The sequence below is a fragment of the Pipistrellus hanaki genome (assembly GCF_964339955.1).
Source record: "Pipistrellus hanaki genome assembly, chromosome: 12".
NCBI classification, from domain to species: domain Eukaryota; kingdom Metazoa; phylum Chordata; class Mammalia; order Chiroptera; family Vespertilionidae; genus Pipistrellus; species Pipistrellus hanaki.
Genome location: NC_140514.1, coordinates 21,201,823 through 21,215,538, shown reverse-complemented (window position 1 = coordinate 21,215,538; position 13,716 = coordinate 21,201,823). Strand labels below are relative to the sequence as shown.

The 13,716-nt window shown below is 35.6% G+C and overlaps 1 protein-coding gene across 4 annotated transcripts in view; it reads left to right on the top strand.

Moving 5' to 3' along the window:
- The window catches only part of SRBD1 (S1 RNA binding domain 1), a 145,059-nt gene that overhangs the window by 13,432 nt on the left and 117,911 nt on the right, over nt 1-13,716 (top strand). For all 4 annotated transcript variants that reach the window (XM_084900996.1, XM_084900993.1, XM_084900994.1 and 1 more), the window contains exons 6-11: nt 348-465; nt 1,517-1,655; nt 5,478-5,574; nt 8,785-8,920; nt 11,873-11,976; nt 13,194-13,301. In XM_084900996.1, coding sequence (XP_084757122.1) covers nt 348-465; nt 1,517-1,655; nt 5,478-5,574; nt 8,785-8,920; nt 11,873-11,976; nt 13,194-13,301 — 702 coding nt within the window. The remainder of the gene's footprint in view (nt 1-347; nt 466-1,516; nt 1,656-5,477; nt 5,575-8,784; nt 8,921-11,872; nt 11,977-13,193; nt 13,302-13,716) is intronic.

Below are 13,716 nucleotides of genomic sequence, written 5' to 3'. Positions count from 1 at the left end.
TATGAAATTCCAGTTCTTTGTAGTGGAAAATGGTATTTAGAAATCAATTATGAGTGTCAGGTGTACTCGTCTTGAGCAGTGATACCCAATAGCAAAGAGTACACTTTTCACCCATAAGTTGGTGTCTAAGTAACATCCATAGTAATTAATGGATTTTGATGGTTGTAGTATGTAGGAGGAGATTCTTGTTCTAGAAAATGCACATAAACTACTTGAATGTGATGGCAACTTATTCTCAAATGGTTCAGAGAGGGGCGGGACTTTACCTGCAACATTTCTGTAAGTTGGAGATAGCTTCAAAGAGAAAGTTTTAACCTATTGTATATTACAAAAGTTTTTATTTTCAGGGCTGTTGCTAAGAAGGTTCGTGGTACAATCCAGAAAATTAAGAAGGAGGGAAAGATGTCTGAATGCTTGTTAAGAGCTTTGTTAAACTGTAAAACTTTTGAAGAACTAGAACACGTGGTAAGGAGTCCTTTTTATCTTTTAATGAAAACCTGATTATGTTATGATTTAGGTCTATATAAAAAGCTAAAGTCATCACTCATCATTACTTAATTCAACAAAAGATCTATTCTTTGTTAAATAACTATCAGATGCATATTTGTGCTAGGTACTTGGGTTTACAAAGATGAAGAATACATAGTGCTTGGCTTTAAGGAATTCTCATTCAAATAGGGAAAAGGAGATGAGGTTATGGTAGTGTGAAGCTTAAGGAGAATCCTGAGATGAAGGCCTAGTTGTAAGTGTCTTCAGCATGTATTTGGTATTTGAAACCATGAGAATAGAAGATTTCACTCAAGGGGACTTGGTGAGGAAGGCAGGTCAGGGTGGACCCCTCAGGCGTGGGTGGCGGAAGGGAGAGCTTAAGAAGGAGACATGGAAAGAATAGTGAAGTATGAGGGGAATCAGATGATGATCCTGTGGAAGACTAGGGAAAACAGTTTTAGAAGGAGGTAAAATAATTAACCATTTTTGTGCAAGCGGCAGAGCTTTTTAATTAAATTCAAAATATCGGGGCAGTTAACTGGTTAAGTGTAGCGAAGAGGTTTGGCAAGATATGGAGGGAAAAGGTATATTTGGTAATTAGGGGATCCTTATGGATCTTTCTGATATCACTTTGAGCATATAGTATGGAAAGAGAAGTGGTGATGGCGGGTTGAGGAGTGACTGGGTTAAGAAGTAGAAGCATTGAATGTTGACAGCTTTTAGAGGAGCTTGCTGGAGTTGAGGAGAGGACCTTACAGTTTTTACAGTTCAGGTACTGAGTTTTTAAGATGAGTAAATCTAAACAAACTAATTTTAAGCATACATAAAAGTGTAAAGAGTCAGATAAAGAACAATTGTCTTCATATAGCCAGTGTTATCTAATTAATATTAGTCTCTGAAGGAAGATGAAAGGGTTGACATAGGATGTCTTTAGCATTCTCACCATGTCCTCTAATTTCGTGTTCTAGTTTTAACTCGCTTTTTAAAACTGAATGATGTGGTATGTTTTCTGAATTTTTCTTTCTAGTCAGCTCCATATAAAACTGGGAGCAAAGGCACCAAAGCCCAGAGAGCAAGGCAGTTGGGATTAGAGGAAGCAGCCAGGACACTGCTTGAGAATCCAGGGATGCTCAATCTGCTGTCTTACATTCGACCCAGTGTAAAAGGTACCTGTTTTACTTAAAGAGATCAGCCCTGTTTCTTTATAAAATTGAAAACGTATATTAAAAAGTTTGTTTAATTAAGTAATAATGACTGTGCAAAAAACATAGCATATAAAGAGTAAGGAATTCTTACCAAATAAATCCCAATACTCTTCTTGCTTAGCTTTTCTTTTTTGATGAAGTATCTGTTCTAGACTTTTGTCCAATTTTTAATTATGTTTTTCTTTTTTCTTTAAAACATTTTATGTTTGATTTTTAATTTAGAGAGAGAGGAAGTGGGACAGAGAGAGAAAGAGAGATAGAGAGAGATAGAGAGAGAGAGAGAGAGAGAGAGGGAGGAAGAGGAAGAGAGAAATAGAGAAAGAAGCATCACCTAAAAGAGAAATATATATTGGTTGCCTCCTGTATGCACCCCCACTAGAGATTGAACCTGCAAACTAGGTTTGTGTCCTGAAAGGGAATCCAACTCAACCTTTGCTCCAGCCAACTAAGCCACTTGGGTAGGGCTGTTTCTCTTTTTCTTATTAATTTACAATCATTTTAAGATATTCTTTTTTTTTGTATGTATTTTAAAAATATATATATTTTATTGATTTATTTTTACAGAGAGGAAGAGAGAGGGATAGAGAGTTAGAAACATCGATCAGCTGCTTCCTGCACACTTGCTACTGGGGATGTGCCCACAACAAAGGTACATACCCTTGGCCGGAATCAAACCTGGGACCCTTAAGTCCGAATGCTGATGCTATATCCACGGAGCCAAACCGGTTAGGGCTGTACTTTTATTTTTTTTAATTTATCTTTATTATTGAAAATATTATAGACTAGAGGCCTTATACATGAAGATTTGTATACGAATGGGCTTTCCTTCCCCTGATAGCCAGCACCAGCTTGGTTCCTGCTGGAGCCGCCTTTCTGTCTTAGCTTTGGCCTGGAGCCACTTTTCTGCCTTCACACACTGCCCAGAGGCCTGGCGCCTTATTATTAAATATTTAATAAAATCAAATATTTATTTAATATTTAAATTTTATTTATTTAATATTTAATATTAAATATTAAATGTTAATTTAATATTTAAATATTAAATAAATATTTATTTAAATAAATTGAAATAAATTTAAATTTAAATAAATTATTTAAATTTAAATAAAACTTAAATTTTAGTTTTATTATTGTTAATATATTAATTTTTTCAATTTGTTGATCTTTTAAGATATAGTAATTGCTTTTTTCTTTAAAAAAAATCCCTTTACATCCTAAGGTTATAAGATAATAAGGATTCTTCACATTATAAAGATTCTCCTATGTTGTCTTTTAAAACTTTGTCCTATTTCTAAAAATTTATTTAATTATAAAGTCATATCTAGTCTCTGGAAAGAATTTCAACAGGTTTCATCATGCATGAAGAATAAAGTGAAGTCCTCCTCTTATATTTGTGGTCTCCAGGAGTAAAGTGTTTGTCTTTTTTTGAAATGTATCTGTCTTTTTGTGTGTACGTGTGCATGAGAGAGAGAGAGAGGAATGGAGTAAGGCAGAGCTATTTCTAAGAAAAACCCAAGGAAAGTGACAACTGACATTTTCAGGATGTGTTGATTTCATTGTCAAAATGAGGGCCTTAGATCAAAGTTTATTAAATAAGTGGCCTTTTCACGAGTGCTGACAGGATTTAATGGGGAGAGTGATGTTCTGGTGATTCCGACAATCATTCTAGTTTATCTTGGCCCCTGTTGATATTTTATGCTAGGCGATATAAGTATCTGTAGGGGGCAGTATCTGATAACAGAATCTATAGTATGTATAAAACTAGAGAATCACAGCATACCATGATCTCAGTTGTTTTTTTTTTAAAAAAAACTCAGCAAATGAGTTTGCAACTTAATAAATTGATTATGTGTGTCTGTAAAAATATGTATCTGTTCATATACAAATAACACATCTCAATATCTGTTTTGAAAAGGATAATAATCACAAGAAGAAGCAAGTTAATATTATTTGAGTATAGAGATGGGTTGAAATGAGTAAAATTCAAGTTTACTTTATTTTTTATTTTTTAAAATATATTTTATTGATTTTTTCTTACAGAGAGGAAGGGAGAGAGATAGAGAGCTAGAAACGTCGATGAGAGAGGAACATCGACCAGCTGCCTCTTACACACCGCCTACCGGGGTTGTGCCCGCAACCAAGGTACATGCCCTTGACCGGAATCGAATCTGGGACCTTTCAGTCCACTGACCGACACTCTACCCCTGAGCCAAACCGGTTTCGGCCAAGTTTATTTTTTTTAAATGTGTAGTTTTAGTTGAATTTTTAAAGAGTTGCAGTATTTAATAATAGTATCTGAGACTGTATAACCATGTATTAAGATTGGTCACAGTGGAGACTGTCTATGGCCAATCATAATATGTCTCACTAAAATTGAATGCCAAAGCTTTCAAAGTGTGAGATGCATAAAGGTTTATTGTTTATTTCAATTTTTCTCTTATGGTTGATTTCCTTTCCTCCTATTTTTATTTTTTTATTTTATTTTTTTATCTCCTGTGCTACAAGGTTTCCTTAGTTTACACTCGTATTGAGTTCCTACTGGGTAGGTTTGATAACTATATCTCTCTTGATTGTCACATATGGTGATGCTTCTAAACTATATATGATGATGGATACTTGGTGATACTTCTGATGATGGGAATTATTCAGGGCCCAGCACAGTTATAGTACTACTAACGTGTTTTTCTGTAACATGCTTAATCTTTGTAAATACTAGTACTTCATGAAGTAGGTACTATTACTAGTCCTCTTGTATAGGAAACTGAGGCACAGAAAGGTCAAGTAACTTGCCCAGACACACATTTGGTAAATGGTGTCTGGAATGAAGATTAGACCAGGCAGCTGGCTCCAGAGCTGCATTTTTCTTTCTTTTTCTAAAATATATTTTATTGATTTTTTACATAGGCAGTGTTTCCCAAACTTTTGACATATGTGTACTCCTTCTATAATTTTCGTAACGCTGAGTATCCCTCATTAAAAAAAAAAAAAAGGATGTATTAGGTGCAGCTAAGCACAGTGCAGTGCATATCCCCACCAAACTCCGGTGCAATGCGTACCCCCACCAAACTCTTCTGTCTTCCCGTACCCCTGGGGGTACGCGTACCACACTTTGGGAAACACTGACATAGAGGAAGGGAGAGGGAGAGAGAGTTAGAAACATCAATGAGAGAGAAATATCAATCAGCTGCCTTCTGCACACCCCCCCACTGGGGATGTGCCTGCAACCAAGGTACATGCCCTTGATTGGAATCGAACCTGGGATCCTTGAATCTGCAGGCCAACACTCTATCCAGTGGGCCAAACTGGTCAGAGCCAGAGCTGCATTTTTCACCACTAGGTTATATGGTATATGAAGGTCCTATGTTATTGCTTTTGAAGACTTGTTTTTGTTGGAGAGGGAAGCTAGTCATTGCCATGGTACTTTTGTATCTTAACACATTGTGGATCAGTAGTTTTATTGCTAGCTGTATCCAGCGGCCAGATAAATTTCTATTGAATGAATACAAAAAGCGTTTTACATAAATGTTAAAGGCACGCTTTAAATTAAATACCCATTGCATTTTGAAGTTATTTATTATATGTTCTTACAAGTTAATATTTTTTTAAAGTATGATACTTTGTAAAATACTGTGTAATGTGAAGCGAGAATTCTTGTGATCTGTCCGCAGTGTGTTAAATTTGTCAATTTAAGGTTCTTTTTTACTAGAATAAATTTATTGTGATTTAATAACAATTAAAAAAACAATCTGTAGTTCTTGCTTTTGTTTTCTCTTTTGTCTAAAGGGCTTTCGACACTCCAGGACATAGAAACAGGAGTTCAGCATATTTTAGCAGACATGATTGCTAAAGATAAAGAGACACTTGACTTCATAAGAAAATTGTGAGTAATTCTTGCACAGAGTTTTTCTGCTTTGTGGATTCATGTTGTTAAGGGATGCATGGTTAGTGCTAAGACCAGTGTTCATTAAAAACTTTTTCAACCTGGCTAGTGTTGCTCAGTGGTTGATCATCGACCTATGAACCAGGAGGTAGGTCATAGCTCAATTCCTGATCAGGGCACATGTCCAGGTTGAGTGCTCAATCCCCAGTGTGGGGTGTGCAGGAGGCAGCCAATCAATGATTCTCTGCCATCATTGAAGTTTCTATCTCTCCTCCTAACTTCCTCTCTGAAATCAATAAAAAAAAAAATTTTGTTTTAAAACAAACTTTATTTTCAGACTTTTTTTTTTTTTTTTTAAGTAGCAGAACTCTGTTCAAACAACAGAACCCTAATATATAAAACAGATAAAAGTAGAGTTGTTTTAATTGAATTCTGAGTAGGGAGCCTGAAACTGAATGCTCATCTTCCTAACATTGAAGCACCTCAGTGGAGGACTTTGAGGAACACTGTTTACAAACCACTAGGTTATTATGCTAGAGAGAGATTCATATTCATTTAGAGTGGGTGGCGTTGCTTTTAAACATATTATGCCATAGGAATATAATTTTAAGACATTTCATTTCTAATGTTTACTGTGATTAGGCTAATGAAACTATTTCATGTCAGGTATGGCTTAAAAGTACTGATCTCAAAATGAATTTTTGCTGATGGAGAGCAGCTTATCCATGGTATCACAGTCCCAGTTTGTATGAGATTTTTAAAACCCTTTGACCTAAACCCTACTCAGGCTTATGTATTTTATGCCTCATTATAATAAGATATTTTTAAAAATTAATTTTTGCTTTTTTAGAGAGAGGAAGGGAGAGATAGAGAGAGACAGAAAATTGATGTGAGAGAGAAACATTGATTGGCTGCCTCTTGCACAAACCCCAAGACTGGTTATCAAACCCTCAACCTTTTAGTGTACCGAACAACGTTCCAACTGACTGAGCCATGTCAGCCAGGGCTTAAATTATTTTATTTTATTTTATTTTAAAAAATATATTTTTATTGATTTCAGAGAGGAAAGGAGAGGGGGAAAGAAATAGAAACATCAGTAATGAGAATTATTGATCGGCTGACTTCTTCTTGGCCCCATGGGGACCGAGCCTGCAACCTGGGCATGTGCCCTTGACTGGAATTAAACCCAGGACCCTTCAGTCTGCTGGCCAATACTCTATCCACTGCATGACTCTATCCACTGAGCCAAACCGACCAGGGCTTAAATTATTTTTTAAAGAACAATTTTTTAAAAGTTAGATTTTATTTTGCTTACTTTAATTAATTTATTTATATTTTCCCTTTATTTTTTTTATCACCATTTACCTCCCTTTATCCTCCTCCACCTCACAGACACCACATTGTTGTATGAATCCATGAGTTCTTTCTTTTTTTCCCTTAAAAAAAAATAATTTAAAACTTAATTTTGATGTTCCCTCATTCTCCACCCTTTCTCTCTACATTATGCAGCTGTGTGAGCTGTGTAGAGAAGAGGAAAGGCAGACATGAATCAGTTGACTATTGTAGCTTGTCAGGGTCATGTTAGTTCAGAGGAGAGAACTTTGCTATTTTCTCAGTGATCCTAGCAGGAATGAGTTGAAGTAGGAGGATTGTTCAGCTTTTAAAATGTGTTTTTATAGGTAACTAGAGGCCCAGAGCATGAAATTTGTACACAGTTAGGGCCTGTAGGCCTAGCCTGCTATCTGGGCCAATCTTCTCTGGCTGCCAGCAGCTGGCCCCTCCCCCTGCTGCCACTATTGCAGGTTTCAGGGGTGATAAGGGCTCTGGAGGAGGAACCTAGAGGTTGATTGACAGGTCCTGGTCAGGCTTTCTTGTGTTGAGTGTCTGCCCCCTGGTGGTCAGTGTACATTATAGCTGATGGGTCATTCCATGGTCCAATTGATTTACATATTACGCTTTTATATATATAGATATTACTGCAAAAACTTGGTGGTTTCAAAACATTGCCAGTGGGAACTCTTCTGACACATTTTCTTCTCTTTAGCTTTTAATTGATTCTGTCTGGCTTACTTGGTGGTTAGAGAAGGATGATATTTTGACCAGGGTTATTAGTCTGTTTCATTGTAGATAGTTTTGATCTCTTATATAACTGCAGATGGAATCTGAATCATTTAGATATTTTATGGAAGGAATGTATTGATACATAAATAGATCTGTGGGACTTAGGAATAGGCAAAGAGTCCTCTTTTAAAGGGCCAATAACTCATAATTGGGTATCATTTAAAAATATTTGGTAGTGGCTTAACTTTTTTTTTTTTTTAATCTTTATCTGAAGATATGTTTGTATTTATTTTAGAGAGAGGGAGAGAAAGGGAGAGAGACAGAAACATCAATGAGAGAGAAACATTGATGGGTTGCCTCTTGTATGTGCCCTTACTGGAATGGAACTCGTAACCTGGGTATGTATCCTCACTAGGAATTGAACCTGTGATCCTTTGGTGCATGGGATGACACTCCAACTGGCTGAGCCACACTGGCCAGGGCAGTAGCTTAATTTATTTATTTATTTTAACCTATTCCATATAACATGTTTCCTTACTACACATATTAAACTAGAGGCTTGGTGCACGGAATTTGTGCAGGAGGTGGGGTGTTTCCTCTCAGCTTGGCCTGCACCCTCTCACAGTCTGGGAGCCCTGTGATGGATCGCCCTGCGTGGGGAGGCCCCGTCTAGCCACTGCATTGCCATTGGCCAGGTATCCTGGGCCTTCCTATTTGGGGCCATTGATCATAGGGCTCCACAATCGATTGCCCCAAAGCTGTAGGCTCCATGATGGATCGCCCCCACAGAGGGAGGCTCCACCCTCTTATTGCAGCGCCTCTGCTGGGGCAATTATGGAGCGCCCCCCCCTCCCCCCCCCAATTGATCACCCTGCTGGCCAGTGGCCTGGATTTCCCTCTTTGGGGCGATTGTGGAGCCCCTGGATTGAAAACCCTGCCAGCCGGTGGGCTGGGCCTCTCTTTGCAGGGCAATCATGGGGTGATGGCTGGGCCCCTGACCATGAATTGCACCAACCTTGGCTGGCCTGGCGCCAGTGGGTGTCATAGCATGGTAGGACGGATGGTTATTCTGCTGTTTGGCCTATTTGCATATTACACTTTTATTATTATAGATAATGTGTTTATTTTAAAATTTGTTTATTTGAACAGGTGCCAAAATAGATATATTGCTATTCAGTCATCTCTGGCAAAAGTGTCCTCAAAAAATGTAAATGAGAAAGATGTTGGTAAGTTTCATCTCTACCAGAATTTTTCATGCAACATAAGAAACATCCAACATCATCAGGTAAATAAGGAAACTCCTTATGCATGCTGGTAGTAGTAGTAATAATGATAATACTTTGGATTTGCCTACTTACTAATGAATTAAATAATTTTAAGTCAACTATTTTCTTTTTTCTTCATTGAAATTCTTGTAATATTGTTATATCCTTTCCATTTCATAAATGGGGAATTCTAGGCCCAGAGAAGTTATAAGTGACACTAAGAATTAGTGGCATAACTGACAATATAACACCTCAAGTATCATGACTTTCTGACCCGTGACCTTTCTTATTAGACTCTGCTGACACGTATGCTTGGATTTAAGCTCAATTCTGGATCTTTTCCATGTGAAATTCAAATTAAAGATACTATATTTTCTTCTAAGAGTTTTATAGCTTTAGTTCTTATGTTAAAGTCTACGATAAAATTTGAGTTAATATTTGTGTATGGTGTGAGGAAGGGTTACAACTTTATTCAGTTGCCTCAGCATTATTTTTTTTAAAAGACTGCATCTTTCCCATTGAATTGTCTTGGCATCGTTGTTGAAGATAAGTTGACCTAGATATAGATTTGATTCTGGACTCTTAATCCCGTACCATTCAGTAGGTCTAACTAGTATGTCAGTAACACCTGTCTTGAAATTAGAAAGTGGGAGTCCTCCAACTTTGTTTTGTTTTTTTTCAAGATTGATTTGGCTATTCTGGGTCTCTTGAATTTCTAAATGAATCTTAAAATTAGTTTGTCAATTTCAGCAAAGAACCTAGATGGGACTCAATAGGAATTACATTGAATCTGTAAATCAATATAAACAGTATTGCCATTTTAGCAATATTAAACCTTCTCACCCATGAACATGGGATGTCTTTTCATTTATTTAGGTCCTTAGTTTCTTTTAACACCGTTTTGTAGCTTCCCGAGTATAAGTTTTGCACTTCTTTTGTTAAAATTGTTCCTAAGTATTTTATTCCTTTTGGTGCCTCAGTAAATAAAATTTTAAAAAAGAATTTCTATTTTCAGAATGCTTATTGCTAGTGTATGTAAATTGATTGTCCCGAAATCTTGCTGAAATCTTAATTCTAATAGTTTCTTAGTGGATTCTTTAGGATTTTTTAATATATAAAATCATACTCTTTGCAAGTGTAGTTTTACTTTTGTCTTTTCAATCGAGGTGCTTTTTATTTCTTTATTAATTTTTGTTTAACTTCTTTGACTGGAATTTGCAGTACAGTGTTGAATAGAAGTGGCAAGAGGATTAGTATGGTGTTATCTGTCGGGTTTCTGTTATATGCCCTTTACCACCTTGATGAAATACCTTCTGTTCCTACTTGTTGAGTATTTTTATCATGAATGATTGCTGGATTTTGTCAAATACTTTTCCTGCAAGTGTAAAGATGATCATGTACTTTTGTTTTTTATTTCATTGGTCTGATGTATTATATTAAGTGATTTTTGTATGTCAAACCAAATTTGTATTCTTGGAATCAATTCCTCTTGATATGTTTTCAGATTTGGTTTACTCATTTTATTGAGGTTGTTTGCATTTATATTCATAAGATATAATGGTATGTGGTCTGTGTTTTTTCCTTGTTGTGTTTTTTGTGTGTGATGTACTTGTCTGGTTTTGGAGTAAATAGAAAGATTTGGGAAGTTTTCTATTGTATTTTATTTGGAAGAATTTGCAGAAAATTGGCATTAATTCTTTAAATATTTTGTATCATTAAGCAATGAAGCCATCTGAGTCTGGACATTTCCTTGTGGGAAATTTTAAAATTACTAATTCAGTCCCTTGTTATTGATTGTTTCAGCTTTTCTACTTCTATTGATTCTGTTTTGGCAGTTTGAATCTTTTTAGAATTTGTCCACTTTAAGTGATCTAATTTGGCATACAGCTGTTCGTAGTATTCTCTTATGCTTTTTGTTTTTGTATCATCCACAGTCATGGCCCTTCTTTCATTTCTGATTTTGCTAATTAGAATATTTCTTCTTTTTTTTCTTGGACAGTCTAGTGCAGGGGTGGGGAACTTTTTTTCTGTGAAGGGCCATTGGATATTTATAACATCATTCACAGGCCATACAAATTTATCAACTTAAAAATTGTCCTGCAATATTGAGTCAAATATTTAATTAACTCAGCTCTAATGCCTTGGCAGAGCTAGACCAATTGATTTCTTGGGTCTTATATTGCCCTAGTCTAGTGAAAAGTTGGTCAATTTTGTTGGTGTTATAAAGAATCAAGTTTTGGTTTTGTTTATACTTTCTATTGTTTTTCTGTTCTCTATTTTGTTACTTTCCCCTGTGTTTTTATTATTTTCTTTCTTTTGCTTACTTGAGGTTTGCTCACTCTTTTTTAAGTTTTTAATATGTTTTAAAACAATTGCTCTTTTAATGTATTAATTTAAGATAATGAGCAGGCTGATCTGAGTTTAAATTCTCCTTTACTACTTATGATTTGGGACAAATTAGTATTGGAAAATTACATAAAATGAAGATGATAATGCCTGTATGTTTGGTGGTTTTGGAGATTATATGAGGTAATATATTAAAAGTACTTGGATGGGCCATTCAGTTACTTAGTACTCAATAAATGGTACAAATTAATAGAAATTAAATATTTTACCCAGGAATTTGTCTATTTCTGTTTATCTTAGCAATTTCTTTTCAAAAATATAAAAAGTATATCCTGTCTCTATGATCATTAATTTTCAATTAGTTGAATCTGAAATTAGATTTTAGATAACCAAAGTCTTTTCTGGTGAATGTCGTAGGATCTGTACTTGTGTTTTATTTTTTAAAATCTTATAAACTATATAAATAAATTATTATTCTTAATACATTTTTGGTAAATAAATGAATAAAAAATTGATATTGTTCTAGGTTGGGTAACCACCTGATTTGTTTTATAAATGATGACTGGTTAACTTGATCATTTATATGTTTGTGGATCATAGTCTTTGCCATATATGTGTGTACTCAGATTCTGGCAATTAACCGTGGAGAAAATTTGAAGATACTGACGGTCAAGGTCAACATTCCTGATGGAGTTAAGAATGAATTCTGTAGGTGGTGCATCCAAAACAGGTCTGTTTATAGATTTTTATAAAACTTCCTTTTTTTCCCTAAAATATTATACTGATATCTATATGTACTGATATGGAAAGATGTCCATTATCTAAAAAAAACCAAACCAACAATGACAGACAATGGATATAATATTTTCTTTACATTAAAAAACATTATTGGGGTGGTGAATATACAATACAATATATAGATGATGTAATTTTAGAATTGTAGCCCTGAGACCTATCTAATTTTATTAACCACTGTCACTCCAATAAATTCCACTTGGAAAAAAACATGAATTATAGTTTAGCATGCAAGACAAAGGAATCAGGGCATTCTTGGGAGAAACCATAGCATATGTAAAAGTTTTTTTCCTATAAGCAAATGGGGATACCTTGGTTTGGCCTTAAAGGAAATGACCCCAGCAGACATCAGATAATAATGCTTTTTTTTTAAAAAAAGCATTCCATTAGGATGTTATCGCCTTAAAATACTATCTTAGCATATTGTCCAATGACACAGGACTTGTTATCTTTCCTAAATGGCCAAGCTCCATGGCATAGTGTATAATACTCTTTTTTAAAAAAATATATATTTTATTAATTTTCTTACAGAGAGGAAGGGAGAGAGATAGCTAGAAACATTGATGAGAGAGAAACATCGACCAGCTGCCTCCCGCACATCCCCCACCGGGGATGTGCCTGCAACCAGTGTACATGCCCTTGACCGGAATCGAACCTGGGACCTTTCAGTCCGCAGACCCACGCTCTACCGCTGAGCCAAACCGGTTTCGGCAGTGTATAATACTCTTAATGACCTGCTCATTTGCCATATTTTCTAGCTTATTTACTAGTATCTAAACCTCCCTCTGTCCTTCAGAAACTAATATTTTATGCCCTAGTAGTACTAATCTAATTGTAGTAATTTTTTTGGTGACTTTCTTATATCTGAAGATTTTGATCATTATTATAATGCTTCGGAGATTCTTCCTAGAATAGGGAAGCTTTTCCTTCCTTTAGTTTGTATGACCATGGTCACTAGGTTTTTAAAAATAACTCCAGATGCCATAGGTAATAATTTTCCAGGCACTATAATCTCTCTACACAGACTGTTACTTTGACTTCAGAAAAGTTATTCCCCTTTTTCTGTTCCACTTCCTCTTTCCTCTTCCAAGAGCCATTTCCTGATCTTGTTATTGGTGCATCAGTTTTAGTATAGCTTTTTCCCCCCCTCAGGTGGAGACCACGTCGCTTTGCAAGGCCAGAGTTAATGAAGATTTTACACAATTCAATAGATGATTCTTTTAAACGCCTTATTTATCCTCTCCTCTGTAGAGAGTTCAGGTATGCATCTTGTCTAATTTAATTTTGTATACTGTTTATTACTATGTATGATAATAAGCCTATTAAAGTATGTCATAATAAGTATTAGTTGACCCATCAACCAATCCAAAGAACTGAGTCCCAATCACCAAGTCTTAAAATTAAGCCTAGATTTCAGTCTAAAGAGGCATTCACATTCATACATCGCAAAACAGTTATTAATTATGATATACTTATCAAATCTTGACCCCCTACTGTGTACCTTTTCCAGTTCTGCAATACAGTCTTGCAGTTTGACAACTGAGCTAAGCAAAGGGTGTTATTGATGAGAGATTTGGCTTGAGAGAAACAAACTAAGAAGTTAATGGAGAAGTTAGCTGGAAGCAGTTTTATGGATAAAGAGAGCAAAAAAAACAGCATAAGGGAATCAGTGGAA